This window comes from Bombina bombina, chromosome 1 (genome assembly GCF_027579735.1).
Source record: "Bombina bombina isolate aBomBom1 chromosome 1, aBomBom1.pri, whole genome shotgun sequence".
NCBI lineage: Eukaryota > Metazoa > Chordata > Amphibia > Anura > Bombinatoridae > Bombina > Bombina bombina.
The window spans coordinates 1,335,276,417-1,335,300,288 of NC_069499.1; the positions used below are offsets into that span (position 1 = coordinate 1,335,276,417).

At 39.4% G+C, this 23,872-nt stretch overlaps 1 protein-coding gene across 1 annotated transcript in view; it reads left to right on the forward strand.

Moving 5' to 3' along the window:
- FCSK (fucose kinase) overlaps positions 1-23,872 on the forward strand; it is a 234,822-nt gene that overhangs the window by 139,982 nt on the left and 70,968 nt on the right. Inside the window, exons 20-21 of the mRNA XM_053702250.1 lie at positions 16,419-16,538; positions 21,260-21,447. Of these exons, the coding sequence (XP_053558225.1) occupies positions 16,419-16,538; positions 21,260-21,447 (308 nt within the window). The remainder of the gene's footprint in view (positions 1-16,418; positions 16,539-21,259; positions 21,448-23,872) is intronic.

A 23,872-nucleotide genomic window follows, 5' to 3' on the forward strand; every position in this document is an offset into this window, starting at 1 on the left:
AAAGCAGTTTTTAGGGGATAAAGTGTAAAGTACCTTTACATTGCATTTTATAGGGAACTGTATATTTTCTATAAATATATATGTATATGCTTTTATACATATATATTAATATATGTATATACATATATTAAACATATAATCAAGGAGAAATAGGCACACTGTAATCAATCCTTATGAAATACACATAAGTTACATTTTCACCAGGACCCAAAAGCAAAAGCACGCTGCCCTTCTTCCCCCCTACCTCTAAATATCATAGGAATACCTTGCGTGTCAGTTCGTGCGGTGAGGACACTGAGGCTATTATGCTCCTTAGCCCGGCTCTGTCTGTATCCTCCACGGGCCGAGACTCACTCGGCAGCTGAATCAGCTGATCTCCCAGCGTTCACACTCTGCACGTTGTTCCAAGACCTGGAAGTGAGGCTCCACTGATGTCGTTGATGACGTATGTGCGGGGGGGAATCAAAGGGACGCAGGTACCTGGACTGGCTGCAAAACACCCGACCAGGCGGGTACAGCAGTTCCGTAAGCTGGTAGTGGCACAGGAAAAAAACGTATTTATATCTTCAATTACCGTTGTAGCCTCCTGCTTACAATGTGTAGCTTTTATCCGAATATGTAACAAGAAAGTAATAATATTATAATATTATTATTAGCCTATGTCATCAATAGTATTCACATCCGTTTTTGATTGTGTGGTCACATTGTGGCAGCATTCATTTTTTGTGTATCTTCATTTACTCTGGTAATACTGTATTTTGAAGTGAAAAAACAAGTACTGTGGGCGCCTTAAAGGGCAGGTCAAAAAAATATATGTTGGAGGAAGAATTTGGCGTGCGGCTGCACTGATCCGGAACTACGAGTAGACCTCAGGGTCATCCAATGATGTGACTGCTACACCGGAGTGCCGTAGCCAGGGAGATCAGGCCCAAGGTAAGTGATACAGGAAGAAAAAATGCAGGCACTACTCGGGGGTGAAAAAAACAAGCCAAAATTTATTTGATTAAGCCATACAGGAAAAATAGACAGGCTTAAAATAAATACCAGCAGCAAACAGACAGACAGATAGACACAGAGGGCCTGACGGCGCTTAATCATAGGCTGAGTTAGTGGAGACAAGACAGCCCTTATATACACAAGGAAATTAACCCTACTTCCACCAACATTAATTTTTAAAACATAAGAAATACTTATATATTCAATAGGATATTTGAGACTGTGACAATTGAATTATAAAAGAGAGACAAGGTATACCACTTTACAATATTGCCATAACTCTAAGACTGATGCAGATACTAGAAAAAATATATAAATAAAAAAAATTATGAAAATAAAATATGGAAAAAATTGAAATTAAAACAATTAAATGCATAAAAATGATAATAATAACTACAGGTAAACCCTTAATTAACAACTGATAATTTAAAGAAATAATACCTTAGTTTATAATAACTAAAGTGCTCCAAACAGTTCATAGTTAAGTATAGGAGCACAAGAGGGCTCGATAAACCAATTAAATAAATTAATATCCACATAATTAGGTGCTGTTCGCACAGTTAAGAAACTACACACACATATTGAACATATACTGAATAACCAAAAATTACTAAATAAATAAATTAGTCTACAAACTCATTATACAAATAAGTGTAGTACATCAATTAGGTTAAAAAAGGAGATATGGTTCAATATATGTGTGTAGGTAGGATGTATGGATGGATAACCTAAGTGTCAATAAAGAAATTGATGTCACATTCCTTGTTCATGCCGTGTGGTATCCTAGTGTGTAGTTTTAAAATCCAGTAAAGTTCTTTTCTATCCAGAATTTTATTTTTATTACCACCCCTTGGGGGGAGTATGACTCTATCAATGACTTGTATTGACATGTCTGCGATGTGACTGAAATGATGGTAATTGAAGTGGTTTGCTACTGCAGAATCTACAAAATAATTTTTAACATCCCTAATGTGTTCACCATGTCTTGTTCTTGCCTCACGTGACGTTTTCCCCACGTATTGACTTTTACACAGGTTGCAGGTAAGTAAGTAGACCACATAGGAGGTTCTACAGTTAGCATAGAAATCCATTTGGTAGATTCTGTTATCATAGGAAGAAGTAAAACTATTTCCTACTTTTAAATTTGTGCATGTGGTACATTGACTGCAACTGCACTTAAAATTACCTTTCTTTGAAAGCCAGCAAACGGGATTTTGATGATTTCTTGTTGTGACCATACTGGGTGATAGAGATCTAGCTAGAGTTTTAGGCTTTCTTGAGACAAATCTACAGTTGTCAATCAGAGGTTTTAAGATTGGATCGCCCATTAACAAATGAAGATGTTTTTTAAGTATATTAACTATACTCGTATATTGTGGTGAATACTCAGTAGAGAATACCACAGAATCCCCTGACACATGTCTTTCAGGACAATGTCTCTTTTTTTTAGCCTATAATTGTTAATTGTGACAAGCTGTCTACATTTTTCCAGGTCATTTGGATTATATCCTCTATTAATGAGTCTGTTTTTAAGCTCTAAGGATTGTTCTTCATAAATATTATCTGACTTGGTGTTCCTACGTAGTCTGATAAATTGGCCCTTGGGTATGACTCTAATTAGATGGCCTGGGTGTTGAGAGGCAGCATGCAAAATTGTGTTTCCAGCAGTACTCTTTCTATAAGTTTTTGTCATGATCATATCCCCAGTGGTATACAGTGTAAGATCCAAGAAATTAATCTCTTTACTGAAATAGAATAGCATATTATTTAAAAGATCTGGATCCTTATCACTGCGCACCACCAGAAGCAGGTCATCTATATATCTGACGAAGAGCTCTATCCGCTCAGACCAGGGGTTAGTGGGGGAGTAAACATACATAGCTCCCACCATGCAACAAAAATATTGGCAAAAGCAGGGGCAAATATATGAGTTGATTATGTCCTAATACATATGAAAAAAATCTTTTAACAAATGATAGGTAAATGATCAAGAAAAAAACAGCCAATTGAAATGAATGTTAAAATATAATTTAATTAGACTTTACTAAATGTATTAAAAGAGTTGTAAGCGAAATAATTCATACAATGAGATAAATATAAAAAGGCAATACTAAATGTACATAAATAAATGCATAAAAACTTCTTTATATAAAATGAGTAATTTTCTGTAAGTGACCTATCTATGTAGAGAGAAGACCTCTAAAGACACTTCAAAATACTGCCTCTGCTGCAGACAGGGTTAAGGAAGCAAAAAAGCAGTACTAATGAGAGAAAACGAATCCCGGTTATTTAAGCAAAATAATAATGAGCTGCAACAATGATGCTCAATTCAATTTCAAAGTTTTAGGATTGGTGTAAAAAAATTGGTGTAAATCCTGTCCTTAGTGAGCCACAATAGTGTGAAGAAAGTAGTTCCGGCAACGTTTCAGCTCTTAGCAGAACCTTTGTCAACTATTGTGGCTCACTAAGGACACCGTACTCCAGGAAACACTGAAGCAACAAACGGACATCACACAGCTGAGGGTGGAATTCCAGAGTTTGCAGGGGAGAGGAGCTCGGCGGCTTTCTTCCCATCACACACCGAGGGTTCCCAGAGCTGTTTCATGCTGGCAGTATAACCTCTACATTGGATTACAAAAACACTTGGAGCTCCTGAACAAATTAAGGTACTGTTTCTCCACGGCTATAACCTGCGCAGGATTGCCGTTTTACACCAATCCTAAAACTTTGAAATTGAATTGAGCATCATTGTTTTAGCTCATTGTTATTTTGCTTAAATAACCAGGATTCGTTTTCTCTCATTAGTACTGCTTTTTTGCTTCCTTAACCCTGTCTGCAGCAGAGGCTAAGTATTTTGAAGTATCTTTGGAGGTCTTCTCTCTACATAGATAGGTCACTTACAGAGAATTACTCATTTTATATAAAGAAGTTTTTATGCATTTATTTATGTACATTTAGTATTGCCTTTTTATATTTATCTCATTGTATGAATTATTTCACTTACAACTCTAAAAGAGTTGTAAGCGAAATAATTATAATACATTTAGTAAAGTCTAATTCAATTATATTTTAACATTCATTTCAATTGGCTGTTGTTTTTTTCTTGATAATTTACCTATCATTTGTTAAAAGATTTTTTTTCTTGATCATTTACCTATCATTTGTTAAAAGATTTTTTTCATATGTATTAGGACATAATCAACTCATATATTTTTTTGACCTGCCCTTTAAGGCGCCCACAGTATTTGTTTTTTCACTTCAATATTCCTTTTGCTAGTTTGTAGGGAACTAGTATCCATCTGTGGTGCTGGTCCTTGCTGTTGGATTTATAGCGCAAGAAGTTTAATCTCTTTTCCAATAATACTGTATTTTTTCACTGTGGTAAATGCAATGTGTAATGCTGTGTTTAGTCACTGTGGTAAACGCAATGTGTCCTCTCTGTTACACGCCGCTTCTATTGCTTAGGTTGTATTATATATTCCTGAGAGTTGTATCCTGTGTCCTATGTCTCCATAAACATTTGTATTGCCCAAGAATTATCTGATACATAGTATGCTTAATGATAAAATTGATATTTATGTGCAAATAGCTTATTCATATATCTATCATAACTTTACGAGTTACCGCACATTTCTGTCTTCCATTATGACAGAGCATATATAATTATGTTTATGTATCCCTGTTTCTCTTATTTGCCCTTTATGTGTGCTTAACCTGCTTTGTTTCAGCTTATTTTCTATGAGGTATTTATCAGGCAGATTCCTATGCTGCAATATAGAAATAATGGCAACAATGGGTTAAAGATTCTGTGAAGCCTGCATAGTGGGCGTTTCTTTGTTTTAATTGTTGAACCTATCAGGTACTGTGTTACCTGTTTTAAACTAATTTTGTGTGAAGCATTGCATGCTATGACTACGGCCACAATGGCCGAAACAAGTTAGCAGCTGTCCGTTGCCTATCTATGTGCTTGGGATGCCTCCCAACTTTGAAGGATTTCCAATAAAGAGTTATTGTTTTACTATACAGCGGCTCCAAATCTACATTTTTTTCCTATACATATATTAACACATAAATATATATTCATTTATATTTCAATTTGCTGCCCATCGCTGTGCAACTTATCCCTTTCGCTGTGCTAGCTTCTCGTGCCGTTTGTGTGAGCGCAAAGCTTCCATGCAATGCGAACAAGAGGTGAAGCGCAAATATCGTGCTCACGTAAGCTTTATTTCTTTTTAAAGACACGATGAGTCCACGGATTTCATCCTTGTGGGATGGCCACACAGGTTTTGGTATGCGGATCTTGTTCGGATGTCCAGTTGCCAACCTTGGCCACTTCCGTTAAGGCCGGACCTTCTATCTCAAGGTCCATTTTTCCATCAGGATCTCAAATCATTAAATTTGAAGGTATGGAAATTGAACGCTTAGTGCTAAGTCATAGAGGTTTCTCTGACTCTGTGATTAATACTATGTTGCAAGCTCGTAAATCTGTCTCTAGAAAGATTTATTATCGAGTTTGGAAGACTTACATTTCATGGTGTTCTTCTCATAAATTCTCTTTGCATTCTTTTAGAAATCCTAGCATTTTACAGTTTCTTCAGGATGGTTTGGATAAGGGTTTGTCTGCAAGTTCTTTGAAGGGACACATCTCTGCTCTTTCTGTTTTATTTCACAGAAAGATTGCTAAACTTCCTGATATTCACTGTTTTGTACAGGCTTTAGTTCGTATTAAGCCTGTCATTAAATCAATTTCTCCTCCTTGGAGTCTTAATTTGGTTTTGAAGGCGTTACAGGCTCCTCCATTTTACCCTATGCATTCTTTTATTTCTTTAGACATTAAACTACTTTCTTGGAAAGTGTTGTTTCTTTTGGCTATCTCTTCTGCTAGAAAAGTTTCTGAGCTATCTGCTCTTTCTTGTGAATCTCCTTTTCTGATTTTTCATCAGGATAAGGCGGTTTTGCGGACTTCATTTAAATTTTTACCTAAGGTTTTGAATTCTAACAATATTAGTAGAGAAATTGTTGTCCCTTCCTTGTGTCCTAATCCTAAGAATTCTTTGGAAAGATCCTTACATTCTTTGGATATGGTAAGAGCTTTGAAATATTATGTTGAAGCTACTAAAGATTTCAGGAAGACTTCTAGTCTATTTGTTATATTTTCTTGTCCTAGGAAAGGTCAGAAAGCTTCTGCTATTTACTTGGCTTCTTGGTTAAAACTTTTGATTCATCAAGATTATTTGGAGTCGGGTAAGACCCCGCTTCAGAGAATTACAGCTCATTCTACTAGATCAGTCTCCACTTCGTGGGCTTTTAAGAATGAAGCTTCAGTTGATCAGATTTGCAAAGCGGCAACTTGGTCCTCTTTGCATACATTTACTAAATTCTACCGTTTTTATGTATTTGCTTCTTCAGAAGCAGTTTTTGGTAGAAAAGTTCTTCAGGCAGCTGTTTCAGTTTGATTCTTCTGCTGATGTTTAAAGTTTTTCTTGTTATTAAAAGAATAAACTTATAATTTGTGTTGTGGATTATTTTTTAAGAGGAAAATGGCTGTTTTTATATTTATCCCTCCCTCTCTAGTGACTCTTGCGTGGAGTTCCACATCTTGGGTATTGATATCCCATACGTCACTAGCTCATGGACTCTTGACAATTACATGAAAAAAACATAATTTATGTAAGAATTTACCTGATAAATTAATTTCTTTCATATTGGCAAGAGTCCATGAGGCCCACCCTTTTCTCTTGTTAAGTGTATCCAGTCCACGGATCATCCATTACTTGTGGGATATTCTCCTTCCCAACAGAAAGTTGCAAGAGGATCACCCACAGCAGAGCTGCTATATAGCTCCTCCCCTAACTGTCATATCCAGTCATTCTCTTGCAAGCCTCAACCAAGATGGAGGTCGTAAGAGGAGTGTGGTGTTTTATACTTAGTTTATTCTTCAATCAAAAGTTTGTTATTTTTAAATGGTACCGGAGTGTACTGTTTTTCTCAGGCAGTATTTAGAAGAAGAATCTGCCTGCGTTTTCTATGATCTTAGCAGAAGTAACTAAGATCCATGGCTGTTCTCACATATTCTGAGGAGTGAGGTAACTTCAGAGAGGGAATGGCGTGCAGGTTATCCTGCAATAAGGTATGTGCAGTAAATATATTTCTAGGGATGGAATTTGCTAGAAAATGCTGCTGATACTGAACTAATGTAAGTAAAGCCTTAAATGCAGTGAGAGCTACTGGTATCAGGCTTATTAATAGAGATACATACTCTTATAAAAATGTAATATAAAACGTTTGCTGGCATGTTTAATCGTTTTTATATATGTTTGGTGATAAAACTTATTGGGGCCTAGTTTTTTTCCACATGGCTGGCTTGAATTCTGCCTAGTAACAGTTTCCTGACTTTCCACTATTGTAATATGAGTGGGAGGGGTTTTTTTGTGCAGCAAAAATTACAGACACAGACATCCAGCTTCTTCCTGCCTGATCCAGGATATCTCTGGAGGGCTCAAAAGGCTTCAAAGTCGTTTTTGAGCGAGGTAACAAGCCATAGTAGAGCTGTGGCAGTTGTTGTGACTATTTAAAAAACAAAAAACAAAAAAAAAAAAACGTTTTTGTCAGTTATTATTCTGTGTTTGGTATTAAGGGGTTAATCATCCATTTGCAAGTTGGTGCAATGCTCTGCTAACTTGTTACATACACTGTAAAAATTTTGTTAGTGTAACTGCCTTTTTTCACTGTTATCTTAAAGGTGCAGTAACGTTTTTTATATTGCTTGTAAACTTGTTTAAAGTGTTTTCCAAGCTTGCTAGTCTCATTGCTAGTCTGTTTAAACATGTCTGACACAGAGGAAACAACTTGTTCATTATGTTTGAAAGCCATGGTGGAGCCCCATAGGAGAATGTGTACTAAATGTATTGATTTCACCTTAAACAGTAAAGATCAGTCTTTAACTATAAAAGAAATATCACCAGAAGATTCTGACGAGGGGGAAGTTATGCCGACTAACTCTCCCCACGTGTCAGACCCTTCGCCTCCCGCTCAGGGGATGCACGCTAATATGGCGCCAATTGCATCAGGGACGCCCATAGCGATTACCTTGCAGGACATGGCTGCAATCATGAATAATACCCTGTCAGAGGTATTATCCAGGTTGCCTGAATTAAGAGGCAAGCGCGATTGCTCTGGGGTTAGGAGAAATACAGAGCGCGCAGATACTGTAAGGGCCATGTCTGATACTGCGTCACAATATGCAGATCATGAGGACGGAGAGCTTCAGTCTGTGGGTGACGTCTCTGATTCGGGGAAACCTGATTCAGAGATTTCTAATTTTAAATTTAAGCTTGAGAACCTCCGTGTATTGCTTGGGGAGGTATTAGCTGCTCTGAATGACTGTAACACAGTTGCAGTACCAGAGAAATTGTGTAGGCTGGATAAATACTATGCGGTGCCGGTGTGTACTGATGTTTTTCCTATACCTAAAAGGCTTACAGAAATTATTAGCAAGGAGTGGGATAGACCGGGTGTGCCTTTTTCCCCACCTCCTATATTTAGAAAAATGTTTCCAATAGACGCCACTACACGGGACTTATGGCAGACGGTCCCTAAGGTGGAGGGAGCAGTCTCTACTTTAGCAAAGCGTACCACTATCCCGGTTGAGGACAGTTGTGCTTTTTCAGATCCAATGGATAAAAAATTGGAGGGTTACCTTAAGAAAATGTTTATTCAACAAGGTTTTATTTTACAGCCCCTTGCATGCATAGCGCCTGTCACGGCCGCGGCGGCATTCTGGTTTGAGGCCCTGGAAGAGGCCATCCATACAGCTCCATTGACTGAAATTATTGACAAGCTTAGAACACTTAAGCTAGCTAACTCATTTGTTTCTGATGCCATTGTTCATTTGACTAAACTAACGGTTAAGAATTCCGGATTCGCCATCCAGGCACGTAGGGCGCTATGGCTTAAATCCTGGTCAGCTGACGTGACTTCGAAGTCTAAATTACTCAACATTCCTTTCAAGGGGCAGACCTTATTCGGGCCTGGTTTGAAGGAAATTATTGCTGACATTACTGGAGGTAAGGGTCATACCCAAAGGATTATCAGCTAGTTCCTTAAAGGGACAGATTTCTGCTCTGTCTATTCTTTTGCACAAGCGTCTGGCAGAGGTTCCAGACGTTCAGGCATTTTGCCAGGCTTTGGTTAGAATTAAGCCTGTGTTTAAACCTGTTGCTCCTCTGTGGAGCTTAAACTTGGTTCTTAAAGTTCTTCAAGGAGTTCCGTTTGAACCCCTTCTTTCCATTGATATTAAACTTTTATCTTGGAAAGTTCTGTTTTTGATGCTATTTCCTCGGCTCGGAGAGTCTCTGAGCTATCTGCCTTACAATGTGATTCTCCTTATATGATTTTTCATGCAGATAAGGTAGTTCTGCGTACCAAACCTGGGTTTTTTCCTAAGGTGGTTTCTAACAAGAATATCAATCAAGAGATTGTTGTTCGATCATTGTGTCCTAATCCTTCTTCAAAGAAGGAACGTCTTTTACATAATCTGGACGTAGTCCGTGCCTTGAAGTTTTACTTACAAGCTACTAAGGATTTTCGTCAAACATCTTCCCTGTTTGTCGTTTACTCTGGACAGAGGAGAGGTCAAAAAGCTTTGGCAACCTCTCTGTCCTTTTGGCTTCGGAGCGTAATACGCCTTGCCTATGAGACTGCTGGACAGCAGCTCCCTGAAAGGATTACAGCTCATTCTACTAGAGCTGTGGCTTCCACATGGGCCTTCAAAAATGAGGCCTCTGCTGAACAGATTTGCAAGGCTGCGACTTGGTCTTTGCTTCACACTTTTTCAAAATTTTACAAATTTGATACTTTTGCTTCTTCGGAGGCTGTTTTTGGGGAAAGGTTCTTCGGGCAGTGGTTCCTTCCGCTTAATCCTGCCTTGTCCCTCCCATCATCCGTGTACTTTAGCTTTGGTATTGGTATCCCACAAGTATTGGATGATCCGTGGACTGGATACACTTAACAAGAGAAAACATAATTTATGCTTACCTGATAAATTTATTTCTCTTGTAGTGTATCCGGTCCACGGCCCGCCCTGTCCTTATAAGGCAGGTCTAAATTTTAATTAAACTACAGTCACCACTGCACCCTATGGTTTCTCCTTTCTCTGTTTGTTTTCGGTCGAATGACTGGATATGACAGTTAGGGGAGGAGCTATATAGCAGCTCTGCTGTGGGTTATCCTCTTGCAACTTCCTGTTGGGAAGGAGAATATCCCACAAGTAATGGATGATCCGTGGACTGGATACACTACAAGAGAAATAAATTTATCAGGTAAGCATAAATTATGTTTTTATGGTGGTTATGAATTTTTGTATAAAGCACAATTATTTCCAAATTCCTTTGTTGATGCTTTCTACTCCTTTCTTTATCACCCCACTGCTTGGCTATTCGTTAAACTGAATTGTGGGTGTGGTGAGGGGTGTATTTATAGGCATTTTGAGGTTTGGGAAACTTTGCCCCTCCTGGTAGGATTGTATATCCCATACGTCACTAGCTCATGGACTCTTGCCAATATAAAAGAAATTAATTTATCAGGTAAATTCTTACATAAATTATGTTTTTGCGCTCTTTGTACTTTCACTGCGCAGTTTGACATAACCCGGCATCCGGAGAAGGTTCCGGTTTAACTGTGAGGCTCATCGGCTATCAGGCTTGCAGGACAGTGACATCCTTTCTTTGCTCTAGAACCGCATGGTTTTTTACTAAACAAGCAAGCGGTTGTTTTAGCGCTCCTGAGTCTTGTACTTCTGCACCAGGAATTGCAGTGGGACCGGTCGGCAGGTAGGCGCCTCAGCAGAGCTGCTGATGCGTAGAGGTGTTTGAGTGTGTGTTAAAAACGTTTTTTATTTAGCTAAAGTGATACGTTTTTTGTTTTAAACAGGAAAGTTGTTGCATTCAAAATTTAAAGGCACAGTATCCTGTTTTTTTTTGTTTTTTTTTCAAGTTTACGAAGTAATTTGTCGACAGTTGGTCTTCCATTTTACAACTCAGTTTTTTTCCTCATGCAGTAAAAAAGTCCAGTTTTAAAATTTAAAGGGCCAGTAACTTTTTTTTTTTGTGTATTAAAAAATTGTACTATATTGTCTTCTCTAAAATGGATTCAGAAGCTTTGCATAATGTTACTTGCGCCATGTGCTTAGATGCCAATGTGGAACCACTGGTTCCTTTTTGTCCCTCGTGTTGAGAGTGCTTTAAGTTATAAAGAAAACATTTTTCATACTCAAAATTTTTCAAAGGCGGGTGCTTCTCAGGAGTCTAATGATGAGATGCAGAGCATGCTGCAGCTTTCTCCCCAAGTGTCCCAACCTTTAACGCCCACTCAAGCAGTGCCCTGTACTTCTTCTCTAGCTTCTACTTCAGTTACGTTAAAAGACATAGCTGCGGTTATGTCTTCTACACTTTCTGATGCGTTATCTGCCTTTCCTATACTTCAAGGCAAACGTAAAAGGAAGGACAACTTTGTGTTCAATGAAGTTTCTGATGCTATTGTGGCAATCTCGGATGTACCCTCTCAGGGATCTGAGATGGAGGGTATGGAGGTTCTATCGGAAGGTAAAATTTCAGACTCAGGGAGTTCCTTACCTTTGACTGATTCAGAAGTTGTCTCAGGTTTAAACTAGAACGCCTCCGCCTGTTACTCAGGGAGGTCTTAGTGACTTTGGACGACTGTGACTCCACAGTAGTGGTCGTTCCTGAGAAATCGAGTAAGTTGGGCAAATACTTCGAAGTTCCTTCTTACTCAGATGTTTTTTCAGTTCCCAAGCGAACTTCGGAGATTATTTCTAAGGAATGGAAGAGACTAGGTATTCCCTCCTCTCCTTCTCCTATTTTCAAGAAGATGTTCCCTATAGCTGACACTGTCAGGGAAACTTGGCAGACGGTTCCTAAGGTGGAGGGGGCTATATCCACCTTGGCCAAACGAACTACTATTCCTATTGAGGACAGTTGTGCCTTCAAAGACCCTATGGACAAGAAATTGGAGGGTCTACTTAAAAAGATCTATGTTCACCAGGGTTTGCTATTGCAACCGGCTGCGTGCATCGCTATGGTCACTAAGGCAGCAGCTTATTGGTTCGATGCTCTTGCGGAGTCTCTTAAGACTGAGACTTCTTTAGAGGAAATCCAGGATCGGATTAAAGCTCTGAAATTAGCCAATTCTTTTATTACAGATGCTTCTCTGCAAATTACTAAATTGGCTGCTAAGAGTTCAGGTTTTTCTATCCTAGCCCGCAGAGCCTTATGGTTGAAGTCTTGGTCTGCGGATGTATCATCCAAGTCTAAGCTCCTGGCAATTCCTTACAAGGGAAAGACCTTGTTTGGACCTGTCTTGAAGGAAATTATCTCTGACATCACGGGTGATAAGGGTCATCTGCTTCCTCAAGATAAAAGAACCAAGCAGAAAGGACGACAAAGTAATTTTCGTTCCTTTCGAAATTTCAAGGGAAATTCCTTCTCTTCTTCCTCTAAACAGGAAGGAAACTATTCGCAATCTAAGTCTACTTGGAGACCCAACCAATCTTGGAACAAGGGTAAACAATCCAAGAAACCTGTTGCTGATTCCAAGTCAGCATGAAGGGTTTTCCCCCGATCCGGTACCGGATCTGGTAGGGGGCAGACTTTCCTTCTTCATTCAGGCTTGGGTGCGGGACGTTCAGGATCCCTGGGCTATAGAAATAGGGTCTCAGGGATACAAACTGGAGTTCAGAAAGTCTCCTCCCCGAGGAAGATTTCTTCTTTCAAGATTATCTGCAGACCAGATAAAAAAAGAGGCGTTCTTACAATGTGTAAGAGACCTCTCTTCTATGGGAGTAATTTGTCCCGTTCCAATACAGGAACAGGGGCGGGGTTTTTATTCAAATCTGTTTGTAGTCCCCAAAAAGGAGGGAACCTTCAGACCTATATTAGACCTCAAGAGTCTAAACAAGTTTCTCAGAGTTCCATCATTCAAGATAGAAACTATTCGTACCATTCTTCCATTGATCCAGGAGGGTCAATTTATGACGACAGTGGATTTAAAGGATGCATATCTACATGTTCCTATCCAAAGAAATCATCACAAGTTCCTTAGGTTTGCCTTTCTGGGCAAACACTTTCAGTTCGTGGCTCTTCCTTTCAGTCTGGCCACGGCACCCAGAATTTTCACAAAGGTCCTGGGTTCTCTGCTGGCGGTTCTAAGATCGCGGGGCATTGCGGTGGCGCCTTATCTGGACAATATTCTAATACAGGCGTCATCTTGTTAGCAAGCAAAGTCCCATACCGACATTGTGCTATCCTTCCTGAGAACTCACGGGTGGTAGGTAAATCTGGAAAAGAGTTCTTTAATCCCGAAGACAAGGGTGCCCTTCTTGGGAACTCTAATCGATTCTATATCCATGAGAATTTTTCTGACAGAGGTCAGAAAATCAAAGACTCTGGATACATGTCGAGTCATTCAGTCCACTCCTCAGCCGTCAGTGGCTCAGTGCATTGAGGTAATCGGATTGATGGTGGCGGCAATGGACATCATACCGTTTGCTTGGTTTTACCTCGGGCCTCTGCAGTTAAGCATACTCAGGCAGTGGAATGGAGATTATACAGATTTGTCTCCTCGAATAACCCTGGAACAGGAGACAAGGGACTCTCTTCAATGGTGGTTGTCTCTGGATCATCTATCCCAGGGGAAATGCTTTCGAAGACCTTCATGGGTGATTGTGACAACAGACGCCAGCCTTTTAGGATGGGGAGCAGTCTGGGGCTCTCTAAAGGAGGCTCAGGGAGTATGGACTCAGGCAGAGTCTCTCCTTCCTATCAACATCCTAGAGCTGAGGGCGATCTTCAATGCTCTTCGGGCATGGCCTCAGTTGGCTTCGGCCCAATTCATCAGATTCCAGTCGGACAACATAACGACAGTGTCTTACATCAATCATCAGGGAGGAACGAGGAGTTCCTTAGCGATGACCGAAGTAGCCAAGATAATCCAGTGGGCGGAGGCCCATTCTTGCCATCTGTCAGCGATCCACATCCCAGGGGTTGACAACTGGGAGGTGGATTTTCTGAGCAGGCAGACCTTTCATCCGGGAGAGTGGGAACTCCATCCGGAAATATTCTCCAACCTGATTCTCAAATGGGGTCGGCCAGAGTTGGATCTCATGGCATCTCGTCAGAATGCCAAGCTCCCGAGATACAGGTCCAAGGATCCCCAGGCGGAACTGATAGATGCCTTGGCAGTTCCTTGGTCCTTCAGCCTAGCATATCTATTTCCCCCGTTTGCTCTTCTTCCCCGGGTTATTGCTCAAATCAAACAGGAGAAGGCATCAGTGATCCTCATCGCTCCCGCGTAGCCTCGCAGGATTTGGTATGCCGATCTGGGGTTTCTCGGATTCTGTCATAGATACCTTAATTCAGGAGCGTAAACCTGTAACTAGGAAGATTTACCATAAGATATGGCGTAAATATCTTTATTGGTGTGAATCCAAGGGCTACTTCATGGACTAGAGTTAGGATTCCCAGGATTTTGTCTTTTCTCCAAGAAGGATTGGAGAAGGGTTTATTGGCAAGTTCCCTAAAGGGTCAGATCTCTGCCTTATCTATTTTGTTACACAAGTGTCTGGCAAATGTCCCAGATGTTCAATCCTTTTGTCAGGCTTTGATTAGAATCAGGCCTGTGTTTAAACCAATTGCTCCTCCATGTAGTTTGAATTTAGTTCTTAAAGTTCTTCAAGGGGTTCCGTTTGAGCCTATGCATTCCATAGATATTAAGTTGTTATCTTGGAAAGTTTTATTTCTTGTTGCCATTTCCTCCGCTAGAAGAGTGTCTGAGCTTTCGGCATTACAATATAATTCACCTTACCTTATTTTTCATTCGGATAAGGTGGTTTTACCTACTAAACTTGGTTTTCTTCCTAAGGTTGTTTCAGACAGGAACATTAATCAGGAGATTGTTGTTCCTTCCTTGTGTCCTAATCCTTCTCAGAAGGAACGTCTTCTGCACAATTTGGACGTAGTCTGTGCTTTACCTAGAAGTGACTAAGGACTTTCGTCAATCGTCTTCTCTGTTTGTCATTTTTTCTGGAAAACGTAAGGGTCAGAAAGCTACGGCTACCTCTCTTTCTTTTTGGCTGAAGAGTATCATCCGTTTTGCATATGAGACTGCTGGACAGCAACCTCCTGAAGGAGTTACGGCTCATTCCACCAGGGCTGTTGCTTCCTCATGGGCATTCAAAAATGAAGCTTCTGTTGAACAGATTTGCAAGGCTGCAACTTGGTCCTCTCTTCACACTTTTTTTAAATTTTACAAATTTGATACCTTTGCTTCGGCTGAAGCTGTTTTTGGGAGAAAGGTTCTTCAAGCAGTGGTGCCTTCTGTTTAGGTTCCCTGTCTTGTCCCTCCCTTATCATCCGTGTACTCTAGCTTTGGTATTGTATCCCACAAGTAAGGATGAAATCCGTGAACTCATCGTGTCTTTAAAAAGAAAAGAAAATTTATGCTTACCTGATAAATTTCCACGGACCGCCCTGTTCTCTGAGACAGATTATTAATTTTTGTAAACTTCAGACACCTCTGCACCTTGGCTTTTCCTTTCTCTTCCTAACTTCGGTCGAATGACTGGAGTGGGAGGGAAGGGAGGAGCTATATAACAGCTCTGCTGTGGTGCTCTTTGCCTCCTGCTGACCAGGAGGCGTAATCCCACAAGTAAGGATGAAATCTGTGGACTCATCATGTCTAAAAAGAAACAAATTTATCAGGTAAGCATAAATTTTCTTTTTAGGCTCCACTCGTAATCTGGCCCTTAATATGCATTTGTGCATGTAATAGTATTTGTAAGGTTAGAAATATAATCATATATATGATAATGCTAACTGTATTATAGGGAGGCTTGAAATGTTAGAACTCTCTTGCTTCTATTTGAAATGAGACTGCTTGCAATCCATAGGAGTGCCACTGTAAGATACAATTTAAGAGAGAAAGATAGGAACAGCCTGGTACTGAAAGCTCAGCTGATAACCTCAGAAAAGAAATATCTTTTTTAAAATAAGTGATCACTGAAATTACTAGCAGATATAAGTAGGCTTGTCCACCTTAAGGCCCAAGGGCCACTACATCTATCCAGTTAATTATATCTGGCCTGATACCTATCAAAACGTGATACCTGCTGAAGTATAGTATTGAATGAAGGGCTTACATTTGTGATTGGTGTGAATGATAAGGAAAATTAAGTCAAATGTTTAAAATAGTATTAACATCATAAGGCTAATATGAATGTAAAATTATTCATTGATTCAGATGTTCTTGCTGCAGACGACAATATTCTAATTGATATACAAGAGCAAATAGTAAGTGCCTGGCTAGAGAGAATATGTTAGCATTTAGATGTTTTTTTTGTTTTGTTATAGGTACCAGTAGTATCCTGGCTGGGGCAGTGTTAGCCGTCCTTTATGAGGCATCTGGAAGGTCAGCAGATGCAGAGTCTCTGATCCATGCAGTTCTACATCTGGAGCAGGTTCTTACTACAGGTAATAAGAACATTCTGAAAGGTGACATGTAATTGAAAAGATAAAACAGGTCATTATTAATACTGGCTCACTGCTCAGCCTCAGTCTATGATATGACAGAGATTCACTAAAAAATATGGTAATCTGAAGCCTTTATGTAATCCATGGTCTTTTGTTATATAGTTTATATAGAGCCAAATTATGAGTGGGTGGTATTTTACGCTTCTGCTCATGCACTAACTGTGCTAAAAGTAAGCTTTTTGAGCACGCCGGTTAGCACTCGTATTAAAGTAAAACGCTTTCGCAAAAAAAGTGGGGGGGAAAAACACCCTACTTGCCTGTGCGCTAACCCGACATGAAAATATTAATAATTCACATTCCAATGTTCTTCACATAGCAGAATATGTTCTATTTATTCATAAATACATATTTCTACATATATCTGATGGTATTTTGGTACAATATATATCTATACTTATGATTATATATAGGTGTAGATAAATATAGATATATATATATATATAAAAAAACAAAAACAAGCAAGAGATGATTCCCACGGACGGTATCCGTGATACACAGAGACTCCACACAGCAGGCACAGCAGGATTTAAATCCGTTTTAATAGTGTTGAAAGGCAAGAAACCAAACGTTTTGGCTCTCACAGGAGCCTTTGTCAATGGTAGCCAACCCGGACATAACACACAGAACCAGAACCCTTATTTAAATACCCACCTACCAAAGTGAATGCGCCAATCAGAAGGTCAGTGTATCACACACCCACACGCTGCGCATGGTTCCGGTCTCCAAACACTATCTGTCGGGCCAGACGCCTGGTGACGTCATCGCGCCTCCTACGCATATGCTGACAGCAGGGGACTCGGTCGGCATGGAAACCAGTAAACACAACGATGTTTCCGTATATCGAGTGAAGTATGTGGGTGGGATCACCAGCACCAACCTGACAGCTAACTACGTAAAAGTGTGGCCACAGAGGGACCAAGTGTACAAACCCATATTTAGTTAAAACATAAAGAAACATAACTACTAACTGGCATATCACATCAAGTAACCCATATATGTTAAGTAACCTAACATCATCATAAGAGCGTATTATTATAACCCTCTATACCTATAGAATGGTATCAAGGTGATAATAATGCCCAGGAAAAAAAAACATATGTATAAAGACTATACCGGGTGGTACATAGACACATCATGACTTCAAGGAATATGTTAGAAACTTTATAAGGACGACTCCCAGCGGGCATAGATTATCTAGCCCTATAGCAACAATCAAAGTCAATGTTAGTGTTCAGACCTCGGGGGGTAACCGTGTCTAGATTAAATATCCAACAAACCTCCATCCGCAGCAGTGCCTGTCCTCTATCACCACCTCTTTTGAGGCAAGGCACATGATCAATTAGCATTGTATTTAGGGAGGAAATGGAGTGTCCAGCAGACAAGAAATGGCGTGCCACAGGCTGGTCTGCGCATCCTTTATCAAGTGCCTGATGGATCGCTGTCTTATGGTTGGCAAGCCGTTCCCTAAAGGATGTTACCGTCTTGCCAATATAGTACATAGAGCAAGGGCAAGTGATAGAATAAATGACGAACTCTGAAGTACACTTCAACCTGTGCTTGATTTTATACCGCCTATTGGTGTGTGGATGTTGAAACAAATTTCCAGTAATTAGACTGTTACACGTCAAACAATTTCCAAATTTTTAGCATCCTGGTTTACCCTTGGGTAACCATACTTGTTTCTCATAACAGTGTGCTGGATCGTTCAATACCAATAAATCCCTCAAATTACTTGCTCTCCTATAAACCATACATGGTGCTGGAGAGTCAAGAAAAGGAAGGCTTGTGTCCTTAGAGAGCATCATCCAGTTTCTCTGCTCTGATCCAGGAGTATAAGTGGTTAAAAAATTTAGCCGATTTGATGTTTCATCCACAACCTTCCTAGTAGTTAGAGCGTCTTGTGTCCACTCACTTGCTTTAAGATGCTGTTCTTCAATCAAGGACAACGGATAACCCCTCTCAAGGAATTTCTGTGACATCTCTTCTAATTGTATTTCTTTGCGGGAGTCGTCCGTATTGTTGCAGACGACCCGCAGGAGCTGGGAAGAACTGACCCCATCTTTTTGTGATCTTGGGTGAAAGCTGCTATAATGTAGGATAGAATTCCTGTCTGTGGCTTTCTGAAATAAGGTTGTCTGTAGTTTACACCCGCTCAGGGTCTCAACTTTAAAGATTTCTAAATCCAAAAAATGGATACATTCAGTATTATGTTCCATTTTAAACCTGATGGTGGACTCAAGACAATTAAGACTATTAACCCATTCCAAAAGATTTTCAAGGGTATCACCCCAAATTAAAAAGACGTTGTCTATGTAACGACGGTAAAATTTAAGGGGGTTCTGCCTGGAAAAAATATTATGCTGTTCATACATCGACATATAGATGTTGGCATACGATGGGGCCATATTTGACCCCATCGCCGTCTCCATAACCTGTAGGAAATAGTTGTTTTCAAAACTAATTTTTTTTTTTCTCCAGGCAGAACTCCACAAGGTGAATTAGAAACTCAATCGGAGGTCCTGTATAATGACCATTATCAGTAAGTGATTGTCTGACCATATCAATTCCATGTGCGTGGGGTATAACCGTATATAAACTCACCACGTCCATGGTGACCAAGATATCAGTGGGTTTGATGTCTTCAATATTTTTTAACAGATTGATCAATTCAAACGAGTCTTTAAGATGTGACTGTGTATTTTGTACCACCGGTTGCAGGTAGAAATCAATAAGTTCAGCCAAAGGCTGCAGGAGTGATCCCCTAGCGGACACAATGGGTCTACCAGGGGGGTTCTCCAGAGATTTATTGATTTTGGGTAGAAGATACAAAATCGGGCAAACCGGATGGTCAACAGTCGGATAGCCAAATACATCATCATCAATTACACATGCCTGATGGGCCAGACTTAAGAATTCATCAATTTGTTTCTTGAAGACCCTTGTGGTATTGGTTGGCAGTTGATGGTAAGTAGTCGTGTCCTGTAATTGTCTGAGTGCCTTACATCTATATTGGGTATAATCTAATACTACAGTGGCGCCCCCCTTGTCCACTAGCCTAATGACCACTGTCCAAAATGTGTACAACAAAAAGATAGAAATGATTTGATCAAGGGCGCATGGACATAGGAACTTAGATCACAATGGTATTAGATGGTACTTTAGCCCCATTTATAAAATTATAAATTTGTTAATTATTACAATCTGAGAGTAGTACGTGGCTGTTGGGGCCAAATTAGCTTTGAGACTGTTGTTAATAAGTACAGTATATCTTAATATGATGTTTCTACAGTACACATGAACTAGATAGTGCTCATAACAAATAACAACAAGGTTAATACAGCTTAATTGTTAACATCTAACAAATGGTGTCTACGTCTCTTTAAGACAAACAAACCAAAGATGTTAATCTGTAGAATCTTATAACAACAACAATCAACAGCCACGTACTACTCTCAGATTGTAATAATTATTAACAAATTTATAATTTTATAAAGGGGCTAAAGTACCACCTAATACCATTGTGATCTAAGTTCCTATGTCCATATATATATATATATATAGGTGTGTGTGTATATATACATATACAAAGAACCCCATGCCTGACTCCGGCGCTCAGAGGTCCCCAAAGCAGGCACACCACACAGGGAATTAAAGAAATCTGCCTTTATGTGAAACAAGAAAAAACAAGGGCCGTTCCTGCTTTGGGGACCTCTGAGCGCCGAAGCCAGGCATGGGGTTCTTTGGGACTTTGCATGTGTATAACTTCTCTAATACCAGGTAAATATGGCAGCCGAACTCCCCCACACCGGTCAGAAATTGCACGCGCTTTTCTGAGTTCGGTTGCCATATTTACCTGGTATTAGAGAAGTTATCGACGGTGATTAGTACAAGAAGCAAGTATCAAATAATGTTACCGCAAGTGTTGACTGTCCCTTTAAGTTAGTGCGCATCAGGTTTTCTGTTAAAGGGACACTGTACTAAAAAAAATTCTTTCATGATTCACATAGAGCATGCATTTTTAAGCAACTTTCTAATTTACTCCTATTATCAAATTTTCTTCATTCTCTTGGTATGTTTATTTGAAAAGCAAGAATGTAAGTTTAGATGCCGGCCCATTTTTGGTGAACAACCTGGGTTGTCCTTGCTATTTGGTCAGCACCAATAAACAAGTGCTGTCCATGGTCCTGAAGCAAGCATTTGCTGGCTCCTTAGCTGAGATGCCTTCTTTTTCAAATAAAGATAGCAAGAGAACAAATTAAAATTGATAATAGAAGTAAATTAGGAAATGGCTTAAAAATGCATGCTCTATCTGAATCATGAAAGAAAAAATTTGGGTTCAGTGTCCCTTTAAGATTACCTCTAGCAAAGTTTGTGCACTAGCAGGGGGAAAAATAGAGCCACTTTGTACCACAAGGTCATTTGCACCAAAGTTGAAGGTTTAGTGTATCTAAATGTTACCTAGTTTTTTGGATTTCTATAAATCTCAACCTTAAAACATGTGTATGTGTGTCTTAAATATTCTGGATAATCCAGTGTTACCACAATGTACTTGTAAACAAATTGGAAGTTTAATTTATTTTAAAATAATTGATCAAAACTTTGAATCCTTTTTTCCATTGTTCCAGTGTTTGCATTGTTACCCAAGGTGTTTCTTGTTGCAGGGGGCGGCTGGCAGGACCAGGTTGGTGGCCTTATACCTGGAGTGAAGATTGGCCGCTCAGCCCCAGAGTTACCTCTTCAAGTGCGAGTTGAGCAAATCAACCTACCTGATGGCTTCCTCGAGACTTTAAATAATCACTTCCTCCTAGTGTATACAGGCAAGACGCGCCTAGCACGTAATCTCTTGCAGGTAATACTTTAGAGTTTCTGAAATTCCTAAATGTTCTTGGGTTGGAGCACTGTTTTACTTACTGAATTTTGAATGTAATTCTTTATAATGAGACCATTAACCTAAGGTGAGTATTTTAGTCAGCTGTCTTATAAGTGTGAGCAAAACAGTAGCAAGTATATTTTTGTGCAGGTGTCATTTTCAACAATATCAAATAAATGCCATTTGCCTCTTTGTGTCACCTTCTTTACCAAATTGGCCACAGCATATGAGCTAAGATAGCACATGGAGTGTGTCCTGGGACTGCAAAATTGCTTTTTTGTTTACCAGTTTATTAAACAATAGCATTAGTAAAAAAAAACAGTTAAAACTCCTTGTAATGATACACACACATATACAGTACCAGGATGTTGTTCTGTTTACAAAGACTTTTTTTTAACATAACAAAAAGAAAACATTACAATAATTCAATGCTCATGTCGCAATTATGTGTTAACATTTCTATAAATGATAATTTGATCCATAAAAACCATGTAATATATTGTATATTACTTTGACTACAAACCTCTTAAAGAAATATGCTGTAATATTAAAGCAATATTTCTTTTATATAGGTGGCGAGAGACCACGATCTGTTACTTATGGGATATACATTCCTACCAGGAGGAGGCAAAGTTTCCCAAACCTTAAATGCTTATAAATACCAAATCATTACAATCTTAGGGCAGAGCCACCAAATATGAGCCATGTTGCCCTTGAAGGCACCACATCTCCAACATTTATCACTATGAGTATGGAAAAAAAATTGAAGTCTGACCGGTGTTCTTATAGATTGCTAATACCAAGGATTTTAATAATATTTGAAAATATTTGTTGTGCTTCTAACTGTGTGATGTTGATATAATTTACAATTCCATCTCTCTATATAATAAGGAACGTAGCCTGGGACTGTTTGCTGTAAAAGGGAATATGTAATAGAAAGAGTGTGCTTCAAGGGTTTAGGCCGTGATATGCACAAATTCTCGAAGGATGTAAAAAAAACCTAAGTAGATTTCTCCTCTCTGGGTGTCTAGTGATATTAGATATATTGGTAGTACATAAACCAGTGTTGGAAATAGACCATCCCCTTATCAATCAATTCCTGTCTCAAATACACCCTGCCATTATTGCCCAATTTATACATCCGTAAAGTTCTATACTGTTGCTGAACAAGGTATTTTAAGCGATCTAAACCCAGAACAAATTTTATGTTTTCTATTATTGGAGTTAGTGGAGAATATTTTGGAGAGATATGATGATATTTTAGTATTATGGTATCCCACTGTATGAAGGTTTCAGGTATTAATAAATTTGAGTTAAGACTAGACATGTGCAATTCGTTTCAGGCGAATTTAGTTTTCTCCAACATAGGTGTGTCCGGTCCACGGCGTCATCCTTACTTGTGGGATATTCTCTTCCCCAACAGGAAATGGCAAAGAGCCCAGCAAAGCTGGTCACATGATCCCTCCTCGGCTCCGCCTACCCCAGTCATTCTCTTTGCCGTTGTACAGGCAACATCTCCACGGAGATGGCTTAGAGTTTTTTAGTGTTTAACTGTAGTTTTTATTATTCAATCAAGAGTTTGTTATTTTGAAATAGTGCTGGTATGTACTATTTACTCAGAAACAGAAAAGAGATGAAGATTTCTGTTTGTATGAGGAAAATGATTTTAGCAACCGTAACTAAAATCCATGGCTGTTCCACACAGGACTGTTGAGAGCAATTAACTTCAGTTGGGGGAACAGTGTGCAGTCTCTTGCTGCTTGAGGTATGACACATTCTAACAAGACGATGTAATGCTGGAAGCTGTCATTTTCCCTATGGGATCCGGTAAGCCATGTTTATTACGATGGTAAATAAGGGCTTCACAAGGGCTTATTAAGACTGTAGACTTTTCTGGGCTAAATCGATTCATTATTAACACATATTTAGCCTTGAGGAATCATTTTATCTGGGTATATTGATATTATAATATCGGCAGGCACTGTATTAGACACCTTATTTCTTAGGGGCTTTCCCAAAGCATAAGCAGAGCCTCATTTTCGCGCCGGTGTGGCGCACTTGTTTTTGAGAAGCATGGCATGCAGTCGCATGTGAGAGGAGCTCTGATACTTAGAAAAGACCTTCTGAAGGCGTCATTTGGTATCGTATTCCCCTTTGGGTTTGGTTGGGTCTCAGCAAAGCAGATACCAGGGACTGTAAAGGGGTTAAAGTGTTAAAACGGCTCCGGTTCCGTTATTTTAAGGGTTAAAGCTTCCAAATTTGGTGTGCAATACTTTTAAGGCTTTAAGACACTGTGGTGAAAATTTGGTGAATTTTGTACAATTCCTTCATGTTTTTTCGCAATTGCAGTAATAAAGTGTGTTCAGTTTAAAATTTAAAGTGACAGTAACGGTTTTATTTTAAA